General features: G+C 42.3%; 2 protein-coding genes across 3 annotated transcripts in view; one reads left to right on the forward strand and one right to left on the reverse strand.

The window, feature by feature from the left end:
• The first annotated feature begins 1,323 nt into the window (after positions 1-1,323).
• LOC100703579 (V-type proton ATPase subunit d 1) lies at positions 1,324-5,253 on the forward strand. 2 transcript variants are annotated; one of them, XM_003438040.5, is made up of 8 exons: positions 1,324-1,589; positions 1,926-2,097; positions 2,408-2,586; positions 3,167-3,246; positions 3,485-3,562; positions 3,667-3,843; positions 3,942-4,019; positions 4,570-5,253. In XM_003438040.5, the coding sequence occupies exons 1-8, from the start codon at positions 1,460-1,462 to the stop codon at positions 4,741-4,743; spliced, it is 1,068 nt and encodes a 355-aa protein (XP_003438088.1). In that variant the 5' UTR covers positions 1,324-1,459; the 3' UTR covers positions 4,744-5,253. The 2 variants fall into 2 exon arrangements, with proteins under 2 accessions (XP_003438088.1, XP_025756343.1); XM_025900558.1 differs by having other exon boundaries at positions 2,414-2,586.
• Positions 5,065-23,918, reverse strand: part of LOC102081359 (uncharacterized) — a 41,506-nt gene continuing 22,652 nt past the window's right edge. Inside the window, exons 44-73 of the mRNA XM_013269905.3 lie at positions 23,292-23,645; positions 22,806-23,141; positions 22,600-22,731; positions 22,339-22,491; positions 21,952-22,068; positions 21,684-21,857; positions 21,300-21,504; positions 20,824-20,978; positions 20,620-20,732; positions 20,433-20,514; positions 20,116-20,253; positions 19,612-19,774; positions 19,354-19,469; positions 18,992-19,138; positions 18,381-18,494; positions 17,873-18,031; positions 17,442-17,603; positions 16,774-16,936; positions 16,501-16,688; positions 16,321-16,413; positions 16,018-16,222; positions 15,453-15,640; positions 12,948-13,045; positions 12,474-12,658; positions 10,221-10,420; positions 9,980-10,148; positions 9,791-9,900; positions 5,827-5,934; positions 5,495-5,621; positions 5,065-5,354 (exon numbers count right to left, since the gene is read on the reverse strand). Coding sequence (XP_013125359.3) covers positions 5,344-5,354; positions 5,495-5,621; positions 5,827-5,934; positions 9,791-9,900; positions 9,980-10,148; positions 10,221-10,420; positions 12,474-12,658; positions 12,948-13,045; positions 15,453-15,640; positions 16,018-16,222; positions 16,321-16,413; positions 16,501-16,688; positions 16,774-16,936; positions 17,442-17,603; positions 17,873-18,031; positions 18,381-18,494; positions 18,992-19,138; positions 19,354-19,469; positions 19,612-19,774; positions 20,116-20,253; positions 20,433-20,514; positions 20,620-20,732; positions 20,824-20,978; positions 21,300-21,504; positions 21,684-21,857; positions 21,952-22,068; positions 22,339-22,491; positions 22,600-22,731; positions 22,806-23,141; positions 23,292-23,645 — 4,665 coding nt within the window. The 3' untranslated portion in view covers positions 5,065-5,343. The remainder of the gene's footprint in view (positions 5,355-5,494; positions 5,622-5,826; positions 5,935-9,790; positions 9,901-9,979; positions 10,149-10,220; positions 10,421-12,473; positions 12,659-12,947; positions 13,046-15,452; positions 15,641-16,017; positions 16,223-16,320; positions 16,414-16,500; positions 16,689-16,773; positions 16,937-17,441; positions 17,604-17,872; positions 18,032-18,380; positions 18,495-18,991; positions 19,139-19,353; positions 19,470-19,611; positions 19,775-20,115; positions 20,254-20,432; positions 20,515-20,619; positions 20,733-20,823; positions 20,979-21,299; positions 21,505-21,683; positions 21,858-21,951; positions 22,069-22,338; positions 22,492-22,599; positions 22,732-22,805; positions 23,142-23,291; positions 23,646-23,918) is intronic.

Here is a 23,918-nt window from a genome sequence, read left to right on the forward strand (position 1 = left end):
GAAACATCATTTAAGATGTGGCAAGGTTGCTGGTGCCAGACAGGCTGGTCTGAGTATTTCAGAAACTGTTTCAGAAACGATCCACTGAGATTATTCTGTATAAACATCTCTAGTTTACACAGAAGAAAAAGGATTAAGAAAGGTTAAAAAAGATTAAAGAGGAAATGCCAGAGCTCAGACGAGAAAAACAGGACTTCTCTGAGTTGACAGGAAGGCAAAAGCAATAAGCTTCGTTAAATCAATGTATGCAGAAGAGCGTCTTCTACAGCAGCAGAAGACCACGTGAGGAGAAATGCTTGCTTAGCCTGATGAATCTCGATTTTCTGCTGCAACATTCAGATAATAGAGTGAGAATCTGGCATAAACAACATGAAAACACGGCTCCATCCTCCCTTGAATCAGTTGTTCAGGCTGCTAGTGGTGGACGATATATTGTTGATGCATGTTGAATCCGTGATCATTGCTACACCCATCTTCTGATGATGGCTTCCAATAATATAACGCACCATCTCACAAAGCTGAGATCATCTCAAATTGGGTTCTTGAACATGACAATGGGCTCATTCACTAATAAGTGTTTACACATAAAATCACTGTTAGATTCATGAAACGTGCACAAAGGCCAGTTTTGTTGGATATGTAAGTGAACAAGACTCATTTAAAATCCACAGGCTCATGTTCACTGCCTGTCGTCTGCATAATATCTGCATGCTACACACCAACATTTCTCTGTGTGCAAAAAGCAGTGAGTTTTTACAGCGTACAGAAGCCAAAGATTTCAGGAAATCCTGCTCCAGTCACACAGATAAAGATATTAAAATACACCATTTTAGTATGTAATGCTTCAAGATCATAGGTCAAAGGTCGAGGTCACACAAATTAAGATATATTATATTAGTCTTTGGGAGACATATGCACTCCCTTTGTTTGAGCTCTTTAAAACATTTTTATATGATTTCACAATCACACTACATTTCCATATTAGCAATGCTGACATCAGCACAAATGATCTATGAAGACAATGCCGATGTCATCACTAGTAGTCATTAGTCTAGTGTGTATTTTGAACTATTTAGAACAGAAGAGCAGTGAAGTGGACTTTTTACTGGGTGCTTGTTTAGCTTCTTTTCTACTTTTTTCCTCCGTGCTCCGTGTGAACAGAGCAAAAAAACCAAAAAACCCCATCAGGGTCTATATTTCATTTCATTTTTGAAATTCCAGCTACACAGTGGTTCAAACAGAGTCGGTGAATACACACGAGTCAGAGTGAATGTACTAAAAGCAGGAACTGAGGCAGCAAACACTTTTAGCCATGGAATTTCTTGCTGTCAAAGAGGAAGGAAAAATAGCTGCATGAATGTTAGTCAGAGAGGGTATTATGGAGAAGCTGATATATATAAAGAAAAGCTAAAATCACGCCGTGACTGCGGCAGTTCTACTCAATAACTCATTTGGCATTATGGCAGTGTGCGAGGAGCTCAGTTTTAACGTGGATCACGGCTACCTGGAGGGTTTGGTTCGAGGAATGAAAGCTGGGATTCTGTCTCAGACTGATTATCATAATCTGGCCCAGTGTGACACACTAGAGGGTAAGCATTTTGCATCACACGTGTAATGTGTCATAATATGCAAATGTACAATACCTGCAGTCTAAAAAATATTATGCACATATGAGGGGGTTTTGGAAGCAATTGCAGTGGGGAGCTGACAGAGATCGCTCAAGGGATAAACATGTTTATCTATCTATCTATCTATCTATCTATCTATCTATCTATCTATCTATCTATCTATCTATCTGTCTGTCTGTCTGTCTGTCTATCTATCGGTGATCAGTACCTTGTTTAACCTTTTCCTGCTTATTTGAAAATTGCAAACTAACAAGCAGTGGCATATAAAACATTCGATTTGTCATGTCTTCTGCTCAGATATGAAGCTACACCTTCAGAGCACAGACTACGGTAAACTGCTGTCCTCTTCTGAGGGCGATTTGACTGTGTCGCTGCTGGACAGCAAGCTGAGGGAGAATCTGGTGACTGAATTCAGCTGCCTGCGCTCTAACGCCCTGCCACCTCTGTCTACCTTCCTTGACTATATAAGGTGTGCCTAGTCACTGCATGTGCTTTATTTATAGCTTGTGTCACAGGATAAGCAGATGCACTTCAACAGCATCCTGCAGGTTAGCTGCTGCTGAGATTTTCAGCTAAAGAGGACAGTGTTTACGCAGACAGTGGAGACCTTGTGGCAAACGTGGCGAGGTCTCAGTGCGATTTATCATATGTGATGAAAACCTTCCTTCTACAACACTCTTTGTGGTTTATAAAAACGGGATGAGCAGGAAGCATTTTACATGAACTGTCATGCAGGGTAAAAGGGATATTCAATTCATGCGGTCTCTGTGTTGCCATAGTTACAGCTACATGATCGACAATGTGGTGATGCTGATCACGGGGGCCCTGAAGAACAAAGATGTGTCAGAGCTGCTCCCACGGTGTCACCCACTGGGAGCGTTTGACCAAATGGCAGCCGTGGGCATTGCCCGCACTCCAGCTGAACTGTACTCAGCCATCCTGGTGGACACACCGCTAGGTAATGTCTGTTTTTTATTTTTATTTTTTTAATTTCTAATGATGGCAAAGATGTATAATATTAATATTTAATTATCTTTTAGCTCTAATACACTTGTGACAGACCATCACTGACTTAAATATAAATGAGTTTTTAACTGAAGAAAACATCACTAAAAACACTTTAGTTTAAACACTTTGCACTGATTAGCAATAGTCATTAAAAGGCAATGCAAGTTTCTGTTTTCTTTAATTTTTCCTCCTTGGCTGTTAAACCCTCTAAATGTGTTCATAATACCTTCCAAGAAAGTTTGTGTATTTTAGTTAGCAACATGCCTTATAAGCTACTTCTGGTTTCTTTATTTTAGACTTCTCTGGCTCTCTGGTCCCTCAGCACAGCTAAAAATTAGTCAGTGCTAAAATTTTCAGAGTCATAGTTTACCAAAGCTAAGGATGAAGCAGTAGGTGTGAGCAGGGATATAGTAAACACAGCTTTGACCATATGTTATTATTCTTCATGTCAGGAGTGGGCTTCCATGTTTAAGGTCTACTAATATTTACAACATATTGAGGGTTACTGTGTTGTTTTATTCTCGCTACAGGTCAGTTTTTCCAAGATGCCGTATCTGAGTGCAGCCTGGACGAGATGGAGGCTGAGATCCTGAGAAACAAACTGTATAAGGTGAGCAGAGCATGGCATAAGATGGCATGACTAACCTAACTCAGCTTTGACACCTGTTTTATAGTATTTTTGCACATGCTATAAATATGCTAAATATGCTATAAATTCTTTACTGTAGTTTATACTACTGTCATAAACATGTTTAACAGCTGCACTTAAGTTTTACAGCGGTGTCTGAACGCGATCTGTTTTTCATGAAATTTGTGCTGATCTCGGTGCCTTTTGTTCTACCGCACAGGCATATTTGCAGTCTTTCCACTCTTTCTGCAAGAGCGTGGGCGGTGCCACAAAGGACGTAATGTGCCCTGTCCTGGAGGTACTCTGGCTTTTCATAATGCATGGGTTTGTTTAACTGAAGTCTTACAAACTAATTGAGATTTGTTTTGCTGTAAATGCCGTGTGCTTTTATGGATGCTGCAGTTTGAGGCGGACCGGCGGGCCTTCATCATCACGGTGAACTCCTTTGGGACGGATCTCAGCAATGCAGACAGGAGTGCGCTGTATCCATCCTGTGGCAAACTTTACCCTGGAGGACTGAAACTCCTGGCCCAGGCGGAGGACCACGAGCAGGTCAAGGCTGTGGCTGACTGCTACCCAGTGAGTTTGACCTCATGTCCTTTTAGATGCTGCACAGTTGTTATTGCACATAATTTGAGTCAGACATGTGGTCAGTGTAAACTCAAACTTCCCTGCAGGACTATAAAATGGTTTTTGATGACCCTGAGCCTGGATCAGATTTTAAGACTCTTGAGGACCGATTCTTCGAACAAGAGGTAATAATGACTTTGTTTTGAACTGTCACAGATTTATTTTCCACTTTTTAATATTGTAAAAAACCTTTGAACCAGGCTGACCATTCAGACTTTCAAATAAGAGAATCTGACATATAGTCACCAGCCACTTTATTAGGTACACCACACCTAGTTGGAGCTGCTTTTGTCTTCAGAGCTACATGAATTTTTAGTAGCACAGATTCAGATTCACAGGTGTGCTCTCCTAGAAGATGCTCTTCTGCACACCTTGGTTGTAACTTGGTTATCAGACTGTTGCCTTCCTATCAGTTTAAAGCAGTCTGGCCATTGTCCCATGACTTCTAGCTTCTATGAGAACTGCAGCTCACTGGATATTTTCATGTTTTAGACCTCTGTAAACCCCAGAGATGACTCTATCATGTTTAAAATCGCTTTAATCACCTGCTGAAAGTATATATATTTTCTTAAAAAGTACAGGTGATTAATTTAAATTTAGTAACAGTATGTACTTTTCTTGTTAGGTTGCCCTGACTGTAGATTCTTGCAGCTTACACATCTATCATTTTTCCAGGTGAAGCTGAACATACTTGCTTTCCTGCAGCAGTTCCACTTTGGAGTATTTTACTCTTACATCAAACTTAAGGAGCAGGAGAGTCGGAACGTTGTGTGGATTGCCGAATGTGTCACACAAAGACAGAAGTCAAAGATACACAACTATATACCCATCTTCCAGGGGACCAGTTAACTAAGAAACAAGGATGTTTTACTAAGTTTTAGTGAGGATTAGTAAATGTGGTGGACCAAAGTGAGTCTTCAGCATCTTCACTGTTTGCACTACAAACCACAGCCTGGGTGTTACACTGTTATAGCACATCTGTTGCTCATGTGTATTGAGTTTCATGTCCTGATCGCTTATGCCTCAAATTTTTTGAAAGAAATGACTCTTTTTAATTCAAACTTTGTGTTAATAATTGTCCTGGTCACAAAAGCAAAGTTTGAAAAGAATGATATACAATAAAAAGCTACTTTCAGGCGCTCCCTCCTCACAATGCATTGACACAAATCTTTTAAAAAAATGTTTTTATTACATTGTGTTATTAATAAACTACTTGCTACAGTGAATGTGTTTACATTCACATTAATGGGATAATCAACGCACGTCTAAACAGGACAAAAGCGTACATCACAGGAGGTATAAGAATGTGTGACTATACAGTTCAATACAATATAAAAGTATGAAGGCAATGGGGCACAAACAGTGGTATAAAGACTAAATCTGTCCATTATAGCAGCTCACAGAGGTCAGAAACTGGCCATTTTTGCTCTTCATTAGCTTGTCCTTTCTTTACACTTTCACTAAAACAGAAACACACACACACAAAAACAAGTTAAAACTACATACAAAATATACATTTTGCATGTCTGAATTCAAAAAGATTGCCAAGAATACACGGACACATTAGTACAATAATAATCACGCATCAGGCCTAACTCACTGCATTGAACGGGGACCTCCATGGGTATGTAGTTCTGCTGGCAGAGGTGAACGAAAGCAAATGCTAATCTGCAGGGTGCTCTCGATGAGCTGAGTTTACACACAGACATGAACTGACTGGGATCCACCTGACAACACAACGCAGGATTGTGAGAACACCACATGTGATCAACCCCCAAAAAGCAAAGATGGAGATGGGGAAAACAGAAAGGTTTCCATAGTTATCTGTTTTCACTTCCAGTCACGACGAGCTTTCCAAACATAAATGCGATTTTAATAAAGATTTTCTGGTGAAGAAACCACCAGCAGATGCCTGCTGTTGTTGTTACTTACCACTCTGAAACAAGAGCTGAGGGGAGAATCGGGAGAAGAGAACAAAGAGTCACAGCTCGCTGGACTGACGGCTGCTGTCGCAGAAGGTTTGATGCATGTAGGTTTCATCTAAAGATACAAACAAAAACTCAGCTAAGGAAAACGTGCAAACATTTGTAGATACAAGATTTCACAATTTCATTAAAACTCGATTTCAGGAAATATTGGGATGTTGTCTGAAATGCAAATGAAAGCAGAATGCAGTGATTCGAAAATGATTTAACCACAGAGAACCAAAATTACAAATCAAATGTCAAAACTGATTTATTTTTATGAACATATGTTCATTCTGTATTCGATCCCAGCAAAAAGTTCACCAAAAAATGTTTATGCAGGAGTATGTTTCCCATTATCGCATATGATTTTTTAACACTTTCCAAATGTTTGGTAGAGAAAATGAATGGCTGTCGCTTGAAACACAAACTGTTTTCATAATTCTTCGTTTGTTACATACAGTCATTGTAAAACGTAAACCCTCTTTCACTTCTTAGGGTTCAATTCCAAGCAGGTCCTAAAATACAATCAGGTGAATAAGACCTCAAATGAGCAACAATAAATGACTTATTACAGCACGTCATTATTTATTCAGCGCAAATAAGCCAACAGGAAAAAACGCTGCGTATAAAATCTAACGACACCCTCACTGCTTCCAAAGGAATTAAGAGACTAATTAGCAGATCAAATGCATGTGATTAACTGATCATTAGTGAGTGTGAGCATCTCTATAAAAGCAGATGTTTTGCAGTTTGCTGCTCTGGAGAATTCAGCTGTGTGTTACCACAATGCTTAATCTTTGAGAGTGCTCAGAGACACTGCCAAAACCCAAGAGCTACATCTCCGACTCCTGGCATGTTAGATATTAAAGTTCGACACAGTACATTTATGAAATGATTGAATAAGTGTGGCTTATTTGGAAGGACTTCCAGGAGAAAGCCTCTTCCCTCAAAAAAGATGTCACGATCTGTCAGAGGCAGGTCACGTTTTGTAGAAGATTCAAATGCAGACGCTTGGACTAATCCTAACAAAAGCGAGCTGTTTATTAAGGCTGATCAAAACTGTGCAAAACTACAAAATAAAAGGCAAAAAGTGGACAAAGACTTTCACTAACAGAAAACTAAATGGGGAAAACACTAGTAACAAGGATCCTGGAACATGAACAAGACACATAGAAGAAGAACGGGCGTTCCGGCACAGGACAGCGGGACAATATGTACACAAGAGGGTGATCAGGGAAGTGAAGGCACGCGAAAGGCAGCAGAAACAAATTAGACATAACGAGACAGGGTAAGCAAAACTAAACATAATGCAAAGGAGACAAGGACTATCAAAATAAGACAGGAAGCACCAACACAGAGACCCAGGCTTAAGACAGACAAACCTGACGCAGGGAGAGCAACACACACATGACAGAGAGAGACACACAGAGACAGCGAGATAGACGGAAGGAAAACAAACCCAGAGACAGAGACCAAGGCACACAATGTTGACGAACACAGTGGGAAAATAAACAGAGACATGACTGTGGAAAAGGATAAACATGCAGGATAAGACTGACTCCCACCGGAGACACAGGGACGGGACAAAGACACAAAAGAAAGCTAACAATATGGAACAAAAAAGCATGAACCAGAAATACAGATAAACTCAGAGACACCAAACTCAAGACTAAACTGTACAAAGCTAGAACTGAAATCATCTCTTATAACAAAGGAAAGAGTCATAAATCCATAAGAAAACTGAAAACGCTGGGTCAAAGACTCAGGATCCATGACAAAAAGAAGCTGGCAGCACAGCTCAGGTTTGAAAAGTTGCATCTGAACAAACCACAAGACTTGGAGACAAAACCAAAGTGGAGAAGCTTGTCCTTAATGCCCAGCGCTATATTTGGAGTAAAGCAAATGCAGCACGTCAGCACAAACACCTCACAACTGTAAAGCACGGTGGGGGAGGGGTGATGATTTGGACTGCAGCCACAGGACCTCAGCCCCTCTTAGTCACTGAGTCGACCATGAACTCCTCCGTATACCAAAGTTTTCTACTCAAATATGAGTCTGACATCTAAAGTTTGGCCACAACTGGGTCATGGAACAGCTGATGGAACGGCTGAAAAATATATCATTCGACGTGTTGCCATGGCGCACTCAAAGTCCAGATCTCAATCTGACAGAAATGATGTGGCGGGCCCTTCAGAGAGCCGTGCATAAGCAAACGCCCAATGAGCTGAAGCAATGTTGTAAAGACGACAGCGCCAAAATTCCTCCACAGTGATGTGAGAGTTGTTGTTCCTCTGAAGTCACACTTAATAATTTTAAGACTTGCTGAGGAGCAAATCGTTTTTATGTAAAACCTTAGAGCTGAAAGAAGATTTTATTTATTTATTTTTATATCTTTCATCAATAACAGGGTGATGACATCAACAGATGACCGAGGAACACATTCCACTTCATGCAATTGCAAACCTATGCTATAATGGATGCTGGAGTTTTAAGCGTGTAGTGCTAACAAGCCTTTCTTTGTCCCTTTCTATTTGCCCCTGCCAAAAATTTGATTTTTATCGGTCATACCAGCAAACAGCTTTCCACTGATCTTAGTACATAAATGGACCCAAGCCCAGAATATTGCTATGCCCAGTGAAGTTTCTGCATCTTGTTTCTGTCTGCTTTTTCTTTCAATGTCAGAGCTTTAACATGTGCTACGGAGTGGTTTATATTTTTTAATGAATTCACTCGAGGGCCTGAAGACCATGACCGTTCATGATTATTTTAATCCTGAGAACATTCCTCGATTATTCAGTCCTTACCCAGTCCTTTTTCACTTTAAAGCCTTTTTGTTGTATTTTCGATCAAATGTAGAGTTTAAATGATTTACAAATCCTTGAAATCCGCTTTATTTCATATTGCACATCTTTTTGAGAACTGGACCGATGTCATGTAGTACAGAGGACTGACTCAGGACTTTGTGGACTGGTGCCAGCTGAACTACCTCCAGATCAATGCCAGTAAAACCAAGGAGCTGGTGGTAGACTTCCGCAGGCACAAGCATCCTCCACTGCAACCACTGAACATCCAAGGTATGGACATCAAGGCTGTGGACAGCTACAGGTACCTTGGTGTTCATCTGAACAACAAACTGGACTGGACTCATAACTCAGACGCCCTCTACAGGAAAGGGCAGAGCAGACTGTACCTGCTGCGGAGACTCAGGTTGTTTGGAGTGGAGGGCCCACTCCTGAAGACCTTCTATGACTCTGTGGTGGCCTCAGCCATTTTTTATGGTGTGGTCTGCTGGGGGGGCAGCATCTCTGCTGGGGACAGGAAGAGACTGAACAGGCTGATCCGAAGGGCCAGCTCTGTTCTAGGATGCCCTCTGGACCCAGTGGAGGTGGTGAGTGACAGGAGAATGGTGGCTAAGCTGTCATCCCTGATGGACAACATCTCCCACCCCATGCATGAGACTCTGACAGCACTGAGCAGCTCCTTCAGTGGGAGACTGCGGCACCCACGGTGTGGGACGGAGAGATTTCGCAGGTCTTTCCTCCCCACTGCTGTCAGACTCCACAATAAAGACTTTTGCAGCTGATCAAACACACAAACCCACACATGTGCAATAAGACTGCTATATGTGCAATTCTTCTTCTGACGAAGTTGTGTTTTTGTATTTTCCTACTCAGTTGTATATAGTATTTGTATTTCTATTTTATTCTATTGTACATAGTATTTTATTTTATTTTATTTTATTGCATTCCAGTGTTTTCTAATTTCTGCTACATAACTTTGCACTTTTGCTGTAACAAAACAAATTTCCCACCTGTGGGACTAATAAAGGCCATCTTATCTTATCTTATCTTATCTTATCTTATCTTATCTTATCTTATCTTATCTTATCTTATCTTATCTTATGTGTTGATTAATCTCACTGATCCTACCTGCCAGGTGTAGAGAAAATCCTCCAAGTTTTTAGCCTGAGATCCGTCAAACATAGGAAAATCATTTCCTGCGTCGTTATCGTTGGTCCCAAACAGACCGGTGGACACACCTGTGCAGGCCAGAAAGGTGTATATGTGTGAGAATATGAAGACAGATATTTATAATGGGCCATGCTGACTCTTTCCCACCATGTAACCATCCATCCAGAGTGAAGCTGCACAGTTCGAGCGACAGGTCACATGACACAAACATCCCGCTCTGACTGGACACCTGCACCGCGTTTGATGCTTTCCTGACTGTCACTCCATCATCAGTGAGAAACGTGTGGCTGACGGCGCCGCTGCAGTCGGTCCTCACCTGTGACACAAGCATTTACCGTCTTATTCCTCATGGCCTGAACACTCTTTAGTCGTCGAGAGTAACACATACCTGCCCGTTGCGCTGAACGTTGATGGTGTGGTTATTCATTTGTATCAGGAGGAGGCTCTGCGTGTCTGTGCCGAGCAGCAGCGTGAACGACGGGTCGCGGCCGACGTCTCGGGCCAGGAGTAGTGGACACGAACCTGGCAGCTCATACAAGTGACCGTCAAATGTCACTACGAACTGATCTGCCACCAACAGAGCTTGGTCTTTTGGTGAGATAAGAAGGGAAAAACTGAGAGAATTGCAGCCAGACTCCTAACGCACTCTAACAAGCGAGCTCACATCACCCCTGCTTTTTTCTGTTTTCATTGGCTGCCAGCGGAGTTTAGAATTTCTTTTACAATTCTCACACTTGCATACGAAGCTAAACGGACACACTCCAGATTACTTATCTCAGCTTGGTGTTAAACACAGTGCTGCTCGCTGTTTTCACTAATATACTAGTTGTCTCATACAAGACTGAAGACGACGGGGGGTCAGAGCCTTTCATGCGGCACCGAGGCTCCAGCTCAGTTTAACTGATTAACAGTTCAAAACATTTCTTTCAATTAGGCCTTCTGCTGACATCCTTTTCTTATTTATATGTTTATATATTTTTATTCTGTTTTTGATTTTCTTTTTACATTAATCGTGATTTAAGTGTTGTTAACAGTGCGTTGAACTTTTACGTGGCAACACGCAGGTTGCTACTGGATCTAAAATGAGATGAGAAATATTTGAGATGTGGTTCCCATAAGACTGAGGGCGAATGTGGGAACAGACAGCTGTATAAATGTGACAATGCTGGAACTTTGTGTGGGGAAAAACAAGCGCAAAAAGACAAAACACACCTGAAGGCACACATGTACACACTACCAGTCGTGTGAAGTCATCAGAAATATGTTATTTGTTACGTTCGTCATGGAAAATAAGCCAAAGGGAAGGAATCTGAAGCAGAAATAATAATAAATATTTCATGTTGACATGCAGTGCCCTTTTTACCTACGCCTCCACTCATAGCTGGTCTAACTCCGTATTTAGTTACTCCATGTTCATTACTACATGTTTACAACATATAAGTCGGTATTTTTTTAGACAAGTGCCTCCAGTACTCATTTACTGCAGATGTGTTCCAGCCATGACCTAAAATGTTTTGAATGATGGATTAAATATGAACAAAAAAAAAAAAAACCCTCTTTGATGTTTAATCTAATAATCTAAGATAATCCAAAACAAAGCTAACAGTCATGGTCCTGCGTGCTGACACAGAGGTTTTAGTTCTTTAATCTTTAGATTTTTGTTGATTATTCAATTTTCTTTGTTTTTTATTGTTTACAATTTGATTCCCTCTTTATTAGTTTATCCTGGTCTTCCACTGTGTGTAAAGATGCTGCGCGTATCAACTGTGTCTAACCTCTGCACTTGTTAGTTACTTCCTGTTTTATTTTGTTAGTCATTTGTGTCCTTATTGGTTTCAGCTGTATCTCGTTACCCTCGTCTGTCCACCCCCCCTTGTTTACCTCATGTATGAGTACTCCAGCTCTGCCTTTCTCTGCAGTTTTTGAGCATCTGTTTAGTCTCCCAGTGCGTTCTCTGACAGCTCTGGATTGTGTTTCCCTTTTGCCTCTGGAGTTTTGTATTCTTTTGGACTTCATCAATCAAAATAAATGCTCACTTTTTCCATTCAGTCTGTCCTGGATATTACTTCTCACCCTGCAGCATATGACACTTTACTGACTTTTAAATAATATTTATATGGACTGAAGTGAAGAGGTTATCGAATACCAACTGAGCGTGCCTAAAAAGCACCTCCTGAGGACCTAAATGCAACAATTACCAGGCTGGTACTGCTACAGCTGGTTTCCGTGCAGATACTGAGGCTTGCTCTGCCAGACCTGTCAGTTAAATCCTCACATAAAACATTTAAAACGAGATCTGAGAAAAGACAGAAGAAGAGTATAGTTGAAATACACCAGCCTGGGAACAGTGACAAGTTCTTTTTGAGGTTCTGGGACTCATGAAGTACAAATGGAGAAGATTAAAAACCCAGTGAACTTTTCCATAAGTAGTGTGCCTTCCAAAAGTCGTCTGAGCACAGAAAAACATCCAGGAGATCACAAAAGATCCAAGAAAAAAAGTAGAACAGCACGACTTGTACACCCGTAATAAACATCAGCGTTTATGACACCTCGACACTTTGTGTCAATACGGTCTCAGTAAAATTGATCAACAGCACTGTCATGAACGTGCTGAAACTGAGTAAATCAAACGGTGGCTTACGTGTGAAGGGGCTGTCCATGATCTTCCTCTTGAGGCGGTAGAGTTCGGCAGTGGGTCTGACAGAGGCGAGGGTCAGCAGAGGTCTCAGGATCCACTCCTCGAGGAGGATCTCCATCAGCCCGGCTTTGGCCGTCCTTGACCGGGACAGCTGCGGCAGCGGCACCGACACAATCACTGAACATTCGCTGAAAGGAAAAACAAAGGAAAAAAATCTAACTGGAATCATTTTAATCCATCAGTTGTACTCTGGATCAAAACTCGATCTTTAAACTTCTTGATCGAGTTATTGCTTAAGTTAAAACAGGTCCAGCTTTAGGTACGAACATCTAGGTGCACATAGCTTAGAGAGCACTTCGGTGACTATAATTCAACATGTAGTTTGGACCTGCAGTGAACCCAAATAAACTGACCATTTCAAAAAACACAAAAAACAAAACGGTGATATAGCTGTCTTCACTCTGATATGTGCAGTACCTGGGGAAGAATTTGTAGACTGACGCAAGCCGTTTTCTGACTCCAGACAGAGCCATCGCCAGCCTGGTCTCAATCCAGTGGTAGGTATGCTGGCCTGCCTGATTGACACATTGACACATTTATCGGGTTCAAATAGGTCTTTTAGCAAAGGTTGAAACAAACAATGGATGGGAACAATGTGAAAGGCACAGGAGGAAGAGTGGGTGTAAGAGATCGTGACATCTGAGCAACTGTCGTACATCAAAACAATCTATCCCTCTCTATGTTTTACATATACAGCTGCTATGTTTCATACTAATAATTAATCACGAAAGTATGCCCTTTCTCTTTTATTATGATGTGAAAACATTATAAGAAATAAGCATAAATCAAATAAACATTATGTAGCAGGATAAAAATGTGATGCATAAACAACTCATCACTACAAGCTGTCCTTTCCACACGGGAGCGAGGGAAGAAGAATCTCAGCAGACTGGACACTACGCTTTACTGCATGCAGATGTTTTTCGTATCTCACTTTGCCAATATAAATGACTTTGCTGTTTTATAACATATTATATATGTATATATATATATTTGCATTTAACAAATTTCTCACCATATTTTTGCTTGACCATGTGACATTAGGTCCAAGTTTCTGCACAATGACAAGTATTTAGTCAGAGTTGTATGTAAGTGTATTTTAAACGGAACAATCAAGATGTCATTGAAGTGCAGACTTTCACTCAGACATTTAATCCCGGGCGTTTGGCAAAAGTGCTGCATTAAGTGTTTAGGAATTGCATCATGTTTCATACATTATCCCCAATATTTCAAGGCTCAAATCCAATCGGGCATTTGACAGGCAGGCGGTTTCATGGCCAGGTGAGGCCTTATGATCCCATGACAAACAAAGTAGATAAGGTATCTGGAGCTGATACCAAGTGAGGGTGGCACAGTGGTGCACTGGTTAGTACTGTTATCTCACAGCAAGAGGCTTCTGGGTTCAAATCCACTGACTGGCTGGGGCCTTTTTTTGGAGTTTGCATGATCTCCGTATGCTTGTGTGGTTTTTCTCCACATGCCAGGTTAATCGGTGATTCTAAACTGTCTGTAAGCATAAATGGCTGTCTGTCTCTCTGTACGAGCCCTATAACAGACATGCAGCATGTCCACTGTGTACTTCACATCTCACCCTGTGACAGCTGGGACTCCAGCCCTGCCATGATTCTGAATTGGATAAGTGGAAGAAGATGGATGGTTGAAGAATCCAAGTGTTGAACTTGCATTTGGTATCTTTTTACTGGAACTCTCAATATTAGGCTCAAAGTGATATAGTTCAGGCCATCATTAGACCGAAAACCCAAAATCAACCTGTCAGAGAGAAAACAGACTTTGGGAGTAGCTAAATATGAAATCTGGTCCATTTTTTAAAAGAAGGAATGCACTGGACACCAAACGGCCTGAGAGACCACAGACGACAACTAAAGTGGATGATTGCAGAATTCTTTTTTTGGCTCGGGAAAACCATCACAGCAATTCAGAAGACTCTGGAGGAGGCCGATGTATCATTGTCAAAGCCTTAAAACAAGAGACACCTGACACATGGATCATACAGAGGGGTTACACCACCCACCACAAACTCAAGAACTGGAAGGCCAGATCAGACTTTGGGTTTTCGGCCATAAAATGTCTAAGTGAGCCGGCACACTTATGGGAAAAATAAAAGAAAATTGACAGTTGAAAGCAAGCTTAATTTGTACCAGAATGATGTGAAGAGAAAAGTCTGGAGAAGGAGAGAAACGGTTCATGATGTGAAGCATATGGATAGCAAAACACCGCCGCAGCCAGTGGATATGGATCGCTGGTGTTTATTGATGAGGTGACTGCTGATGGAAGAAGCTGGCTGAGTGAATGATGAATAGTGCAGGGCTACACTCTCTGCTCAGATATTCTTCAGTGGCCAAATCAGGCAACTTACTTCAAGGCTTTAATGTTTGCTTTTCAGTTCTTAAATACAAACTGAATGCACAGAGACCAACAAACAAGCGGCAACTGCAGCAAAGGCCCGACAGAGCATTTTGGGAGGAAACACAACATTTGATGATGTCCATGGGCTGTAGACCTCAGGTAGTATGAAGGATGAATATCCAAGTATTAAAAACTATCTTTATACTTTAAATCATATTAGTTTTGTCCAATTAATTTGGAACTTCTGAAAATGAAATACTGTAGTATAAAAATAGCTGTAACTCCTATACAGTGAATGCTTTTGTTAAACCCCTTAAAAACTTAAAGTCTGTACTTCAGTCGTTTGGTTTAAAACCCACTGTCGTGGTGCACAGAAGCAAAAACTACAATTGTGGACACTTAATTTGTCACTGTCCAAAAACTTATGGAACTAACTGTATGATCTAATTTGAAGGCAGACACTTATCAACAACCTTGATAAAGTTTTTAGTTTGTCTAACCCAGTCAAAACCTCATCGAGCACATTTAAAAAGGCACCAGAGTGCAGTTTCTCACCACATCCAGGGCGATGCTGAGCGCGGTGACACCGGCCTCTGACAGCAGTCTGAGCTGAGGGTTCTCCAGCAGAGCAGGAAGGACCTCCACCAGCTTGTCATTCCACTGCAGAACAGCCTCCCTCCACATCGCCTCCAGCCTCTGGCCCTTCACATCCTGGTACACACCCGCCAGAGTGGCAAGCGGCCCTGAGGCAGAACGAGGGATGGAGGTACACGTTTCACAGTTTCACATGAGTATACATACTTCAGAACACCTCACAGGAAACCGCGAGGGACCACAAAAAGAGATGTGATCATCGATGATGACGCAAGAAGAGAAATTTGCTAAATAATGCCTTGAGAGACAGAAGAGATGCTTTTCATGCTTCCGGTAAATAAGTTAAGGGAGAGAAGATTAGTTTATGTTTGGAGTTCCTTAAGGAAATTCAATTGGTGACGGCACAGCAATCGCTCAAAAACTAAAGCCCATGTCTTTATTCACCAGAACTAAATTAATCATGTGCGCACAACTGGAATGCATCATTCCTGAAGCTCTGGTAAGCTTTCTGTCTTTCCGCACTCACTCCTAAGTTCCTGCTGTCCCAGCAGCGAGGCGTGCTGCAGCAGATTCAGAAAGCGTGGCAGGCTATCGGTCAAGAAGTGACGCAGCGGGCTCCTCTGCCACAGAGCCAGCACGCCTCTTTCTTTCTTCCCCAGCAGAGCCTCTGCTTGCTGTGAAACATGGAGAGGCAGAGCGCTCAGCTCCTGCAGCAGCTGACTGTCTCTGGACTGGAGTGGTGGGGGATTAACAGAAACAGCACAGCAGTTAAATCCAAGAAAGCTCCTGTTATTACATTAAGAATTCCAGTGTGTGTGTATGTGGTTACCTGTCTTCTAAAGTCTATGAGGAGACGCTGCAATGCCTTGATTCTCTCCGTAAGTTTAATCTGTATCTGAGAGCTTAAACAGTCCGCCCGTTGCTGTGAAATGAATGAAAACAACCACTTTAAAAAAAGGCCATTCACATGAAAGCAAACACTGGGATGTGTTCATGCCATTAGCGACACCTCTGCTGCAGTCAGACTCTCCAAACAGCCACTTGCTCTCAGCATTAGTGTCTGATTGGCTGTTCCCAGAAACACTCTGCCCAGAGTTTCAGATGTGCCGCTGCCGCTTCTTTTCTGCACATCCAGCGTCAAACTGTGGTTTACACCCACACATCCTGCTACGGTGAGATCCTCACTGAGGCCTAGACCTGCACAGCAAGAGACAATTTCATTTTATTTCTAAGTTTGATATATTTTGGCATTAATGCATGGCTAAGGTTCTTCTGCATTTACCATTCATATGACCCGCTGTAGTCTGCAGGCATCGTCCCTCGACTGTACCGTTCAGCCAGATCTTCTCTCTGCCGTCCAGTGTGGCCTGTACCTGGAGACCTGACCCTTTGACTTGAGACAGGGCACTGCCCCTCACTTCCACACTACAATTACCCATCCTAGACTGTAAAGCGTGAAACAAATAGAGGCATGTTTAGAATTAGTAGGACCCCGACTTACAAAAAGAAGGCTAGTCGGATATCTCACTAAGTTTCGATCCTGGAGTCCTTATTAGGAACCAGCAGTGACTGCAGGAAGTGATTCCAAACTCCACAGAATAAACACATGCTGTCAGTTTTTTCCTTTTTTTGTACAAATTTAGCAGTCGTAATACAACATTTTACTTAGTGAAGTCGGTATGGGTGTGTGTAGCTACTTGCCCTGTTGCCAGTGGCTGACAGTGTTGCTATTTACACATGAGAGTAACATGAATCTTCTCATAGAAATATGCACAAAAGCCCATTTCTCACAATATTAAATATCAATACTGGGCTGTAAAGGTCCTGCAGGTGAATCGTGTCACATATTCAGCAACAAATTTAGAAAAGTATTTTTAATTTCCAACTTTGTTGAAATTAAAAATACTTGAACAACTTATAAATTCACAACAAGTCCTTGTAGTTGTTTACCTCAGAGAACAGAGACATGTTGGTCCCGTGAAGCGTGGAGGAGTTGGTAAGGGCGAAGGTGAAGCTGCAGTGGTACGGTCGCCCTGTCACAGCCAGCTGGGACTGGGTGTAAAACAGCTCCTCGCCTGAGTTCACTCTGTGGGATCCTGACCACGACAGAGTCTGAGAGGCAAAGAGGCAATTAACGAGAGCTCAAGAAAGGAGATGAGGTAAGTGAAAAACTCTGTAGGTCATTCAAGGGAAAGAAAGAATATATATAGTGTTCAACACAAAACTGTTTGACCCGACGAGACCAAAGACGGCCAGTTTAACACAAGAAGTGATGAGGTAGGGCAGTATCACCGCATCAAGTCTTATTCTTAACCATTCATAATGTCTTCAAATATGAAGAGCACAGAAAGAAAGCAGTGAGAACTGATGTGTGGACTCACAGGCTGTAGAGGACAGAGGCCCAGCAGCACAGTGTGCTCTAAGCGGTCCCTGAGGTTGGTTTGAACTTTGGCCAGTAGTGTGTGTGAGGGACAGGGAGCTGGAGAGACTCTGTCCAGGCCAACGTTAACCTGAAGGCTGTGCATTCCCCGGTGAGCTTTCTGGAAACATCAAGAAAACGTAAACAGATGTTCTTATTTATCTTTTATCATATAAGGTCAACGTCTTTCAGTGCATAAAACTGACTACCTGGTACTTTATGCCTTGCTTCAGGCTCCTGTTGTCCCATCTTAATTCTACATTTTGGAAAAATGAGTTCCCCTCGTGTGCCATTGAGACACATCCTTTAACAGAAGACACAGCCATCTGTGCGCGCGCACACACACACACACACACACACACACACACACACACACACACACATTAAGTAACTTGATACTCCACAAACTTCCTGACTATTCTCCACACATGATTGATGACTCATGAGAGGTTTGCTGAGTATTTACCAACCTGTTGGGCTGTAAACAGAGCGCACGCCTGCCCCCTGCTGGAATTGGTCTGCCACTGTTTGTTCAGGCTGAGAGAAACGTTGACAGGGACCGCACCATCCCATGACAAATGGGCCTGTATACAGATAACCCACACACAAACACACAAACATTATACCCCTATCATTGTTACAGTTTTTATACATTTATTGGCATTTATTAGTACTTTAGGTAAAAAGCTGTAGTCTGAAGGGGTAACTGCAATTCTGTCTATGTGTTTATACGTCATTTTATTGACCTCTGGCTCTCTTCCACAGTTTGTTTTCTGTCCTGTCTTTCTCCCCTTACCCCTAACTGGTGGCAGCAGATCGCTGCCCCTCCTTCATCCTGGTTCTACTGGAGGTTTTTTCCCGTTAAAAAGGAGTTTTTTCTTCCCACTGTTGCCAATTATTTGCTCATACGGGGTTGTATGATGGGGTTTTCGGTCTATTATTGTGGGGTCTTTACCTTAAAATATAAAGCGTCCTGAGGTGACTGTTAATGTTATTCAGCGCTATTTAAATAAAAATAAATTGAATTGAAGTCAATCTTGCAGACGAACTCTAAGACAACTGTGTGAAGCTCCTGTTGTACCTGGCGGCTGCTGCGTCGGTCTCTGTGCGAGCTTTGGGTCAGTGTGTGCAGCGACAGGTGTCTGAGCGCAGAGGTGAATGGTTGTTTCAGCTCCAGTTTGGTTGTATTTATGTCCTCCGAGCGACTCCACGAGCTAAGAACTCTGACCTTTAGACAACCCCATAATGAAGAAAAGAAATCCAGTTTATTAATGCCTGAATGATCTGTGTTTTACTATCATAACCATATACATTTCATACACATTTCCTTTTAGTTATGTTACAGTTTTAGAGTTTAAAGAGGGAGGAAATATGATAGCAGAGAGAAATCAACGCTGTTTTGATTTAATTTTTAGGGTCATGACACAGCTTGTACAGTCTGACCTGCTCCAGTTGTCCATGCCTCATCCAGTCCAGCAAAACACTATCCAGTCCTGCATGTAGCGAACGCTCCAGCGTCAGATCCAAACTAGTCAAACGGGGGATGCAGGTGATCTGAACTAACATCAGGGACGAGAGAAAGACTCAGTTAGCTTAAGTTAGCTTCATGATTTATCTTTTACTTTTTTCTCTTTAAGTTCTAACATGGCCTTTGCAGATAAAACAACGAATATCAAGTGTTGCTGAAAAACAAAATTTTACCCTTGATTGTCTGGTTTCCCATCTCCAGTGCTGGTGGAGCAGAGTACAGACCAGACAAGCTGAACTCCTGGCTGCCCCACACAGCAGCTTGCTGAACTTGGTAGCTCCATTTCCGAGCCTCATACACTGTCCTCACTGCAGCAGTCCTGGGGAGTGGCTTCAACTACACAATAAAAACACATTTAAGATGTGGATACACGTTCATGTTGAGGGTGTGGACTGAAACAACATTCAGATTTTGACCCAGAAAGTCAATTTTTTCATTAGTTTTATTTTTTAATGGTTCCCAAAATCAGGTGAAATGCATCTGTGGATAGAGGCCATTGCATTATTATTATTATTTTTATCTATAAACAATAGGACGCAAATATATGATAACCCTCTAGAACAACCATCCATCACTGCCAGTGAAAAGTGTCTGTGACCTGTGACTTGATAAAACTCTTAAGTAAACTTGTGCATACACCGTATTCATAGTGAAGAGACATTTGAGCTCAGAAATACCTGTGGGTACGAGTTTTTGACCTCTAGAAGTTGCCTGTATCCGCTCTCTATCGCTGCCAGCTCTCCAACAGCCCACAGCTTCCTCCTGCCTGACATCACCTCCACCAAACCCACCAAAGTGGACTGAGAGTGGTTCAACTGGAGGCAGAAAGAGAGAAGAAGGTGCTGCATTAAAAGGACAGCCGAATAAAAGCAGTTCACTGTCCAAATCCTCTGTCAAATTAAAAATGATGCACAGATTGTGTTTTGCAGAGTGTGTGTCTATTTGAGCTCCAGTTAAATGCAAAAGGAGCTCCTCTGAGAACTGAAAAACTCACCTGAGTTCGGACATTGAGTTGAGAAGGCAGGTAGACCAGCATTGTGGGGACATTCTGGACCACCTTCACCATCAGGTCCTTGCTAAACAAAAGGGCATCTATCACTTTCAGTGTGTGAACAATGTGCACAAAGACAACTTACAATATTCTTTTTAACTAGTGAGTGACTGATGTGTATTAACAGTACCTATGAGGGACATGGTGTCCCTGGACAATGAGTGCAAGTGAGGTGCTGAGTTCAGGGTTTACAGCCATGGAGCACCTCAGTTGTGACTCAGTAAGTCTTCCCCAGGCCTCCACCTGCAACAACATTCAGTGATAACGATATGAGAGTAGACTGCGAGCACAGAAGAACGAAGATGTTGGGATTAAAGATGCGTGCTGACCTTACCTGAAAAGCAGGAGTGGCTTGTCCCTGTACTGTCTGTTTCAGTGTGATTCTGGCCTCCTTAGTCCCTCCATGTGAGCCCCAACCACCAACATCCCCAACCGCTCTGACCCTCCAATCCTGGCTTCGAATGTCTAATAAGGCGCTCCTCAGAGGGCCTGCGGAGGGTATCAGAGCATCACTGCCTCAGGGTAGAGTCATCACACCTTCATGAGAATAACATTTAGCCAAAGCATCTTTTTGCTTCTGCAGGAGAAGAGGTATGACCATAAAACAATTTATGAAGTAAAAGATTGACATCTGCTGGTCACGGTGCAGTATTGCACTTCATGGATAGGATTTAAGACAAAAGCGGTCAGCAGCCAAATGGAGAAAATACGAAACAAGAAGTGCATGAAATTATGAAACTGGGATGAAGACTAAAATAAAATAGATGACTAAAGTAAAAGAACAACGTTAAACCCAATTTTTTGTCTGACCTTTGAACTGAGCAGTGAGGACGGCGTCCAGATTGCATTGAGTTCTTGTTTGATTGAAAGCTGGAGGAGAGTAGGAGAGGAGAACAGACAAATGTCCATTGGTGCCACTGAAATTCAAGCCAGATGTGAGCAGCTTGTGTCCCTCCACAGTGAGCTGAGCCCTGGACTGATGCTGAGAGAAGGTTCCTTGGATGGAGCAAAGACCCTAGTAGCGAAGAAAGTAAACGAAGAAAGCAACTTGTTTTTGTCATTAATCTCATGAATTAATAGAATGTTTTGAGACAGGCAGACCTCAGCTCATCAGAAACATAAAAATAAATGTGTTTTTTTATTCATAGAAGTAGGTTAATATTGTGTCTGTATGTAGAGCCATTAGGTAGGTACCTCTATATTAGATGGCAGGCCTCTGTCGTGTAGCCATGACCAGCTGTGCCACATGGTTCCTCTTATTTCTTTGGTCATGGGAACATTTTTCATCTTAAGCCTCAGTCCCGCCAGCTGACCACCAAACTGGGACTGTAAGCTCAAGCCTTTCCCCTCAGCAGAACCAAACTCCACCTGGACACAGTCACCATCCAGGGTTTAGTGCACGCTGATCTCGGTTAAATCAGGTGCCGTGAGATACGGTCATGTATCCTTTTTAGTTTCCTACCTGGATGCTGTTGTTGGCAGGGACTCCCAGCTTTTTCAGACAATTCACTGTGTGTCTAAAATGACTGTTTACTCTCACTGTGTCGGACGTCTTTGCCACAGACGCAGCATGACTTACCTGCAGAGAATTCAGAACGTGAACAGCAACACTTTTGATAGAAATTCAAAAAAAATCCACACATTTTAATTCATCGTTTGTCTTCCACTAACACCTGAGCACCACCAGACAGATAAACATCTGAGCTCTCTGATTTTCTTTAATCTGTTGTTTTTGTCTACATATATGTTTTATATTATTTATGTTTCGAGTAAAGGTATATTAATCTATATGTTGGGTCTTTGGCAGCTTTGAGCCACTATGGCTGTCCTTGACTTCACCTGCACCCACCATTTGATTTCCTGCACTGCTGTTGAATCTGTAAAAGTGTGAACCATTCCTATGACTCCCAGAATTCATTGTCACTGCAGCGTTTAGCGGGAGACCCAGCTTCTTCAACAGGGGCACAGAGTGGTTTAGATTAAGAGTCGCTTCATTTTCGTCCTTCAACACAAGAAAAAGTAATCAGACATCTTTATGTCTCATGAATCACAATAAAATGAAATGCAATTCTGACAGGACTTTCTGAATTTCTCTGACATATTCCCACACCTTGGTTTTATTGATCAACACTAAAGTTTGCAACCTGGCGTTGTCGATCGCCATTGAGACCTGGGATTCAGCAAAGGTTGAGGACACAACCAGGGACCCAGAGGCCTGCATCCTGTCTGGACTGCCCAACTCCTAGAAAAAACAAACAGGAAGTGATTAAAGATCTGATGAGCAATACTTTTCTATGTGCATCATTAAGTATGTACCTGAATCATTGTACAGTTGTTGTGATACATCAGCGACCCCTGCAGGCCCAGCTGGGACATCACAGCTCCACTGGCTGTGACGGCACACTCCTCCATCTGAACGAGGGCTTCGGCGTCAAATCGTAGTTTTCCTGACCTGCTGCTTAGCCTCAGTCTGCTGTTTTTAGGCAGATCTCTGAGGGCAGGAAGGTCATGGCTGAGTTCACCATCCACACTGAGCTCTGGCCAGGCCCTTACATTAAGCCTCAGAAAAGCCCTTCTGCCCTCCATATCAGTGCCCAGCATGACTGTCCAGATACCCCGAGTATCCTGCTGCACTGAGCCATTTATATTAGCCTTTAATGAATAAAAAATCATTGTGAGCAACAGTCAAATTCCTTATTTCTCTAATATGTCTTTGACTGTATTGATAGAAAAACTGAAAACAGGGATTCATGCAGCTTTCAAAATCCAAAAATGATTTACTAATCATTCAAAAGATCCAACCTGTAACAGAGGGCACATAGACTCCAGAGCCAGCAGCCACTCTTTTCGTCCTTTGGTTTCCATAACTCGAGTGGCTCTAATGTGACACGTCCCAACTTTGATGAATAGACTTCCAGGCTGTTCAGGGCCTTCAGGAGCACTACCATCTATAGAAATGATCTGTGGTACACCCTGACCACTCAGCCAGAGGAAGGAGTGAGTCAGGGCCCCAGAGAGGTTTGGACTCCTGCAGGACTGGCTCATGTCTAAAGAGAGGTTCTGATTATCTGCCCTCACAGAGGCGGACAGAGTCAGCTGGCAAGGAATAACCTTGAGTAGGCCCTGCAGAGCCAGGGACACAGGCAGTTTCATTTCCTAAGGCACAAACACAGGTGCAGCATAATCATTACTTCTGAGAGACGAATACCCATCAAAATGTTTTTATAGCTTTACAAGCTTGTAGCTGTATCAGTGGAGTTGTTCTGCTCTGCTTCTATGACAAGTGAAGTTTGATCTTCTAATGGGCTGGAAACTGTATTTCAAAGGAGACTATGTTAACATAAACATGAGTGAGTTACAGAGGAAATTCCAGTTCTTCTAACTGCGATGAAAGAAACATGTATGTATCACCACAGTTAAAGGTGACAG

This window comes from Oreochromis niloticus, linkage group LG18, assembly GCF_001858045.2.
Source record: "Oreochromis niloticus isolate F11D_XX linkage group LG18, O_niloticus_UMD_NMBU, whole genome shotgun sequence".
In the NCBI taxonomy this organism is placed as follows: Eukaryota; Metazoa; Chordata; class Actinopteri; order Cichliformes; family Cichlidae; genus Oreochromis; species Oreochromis niloticus.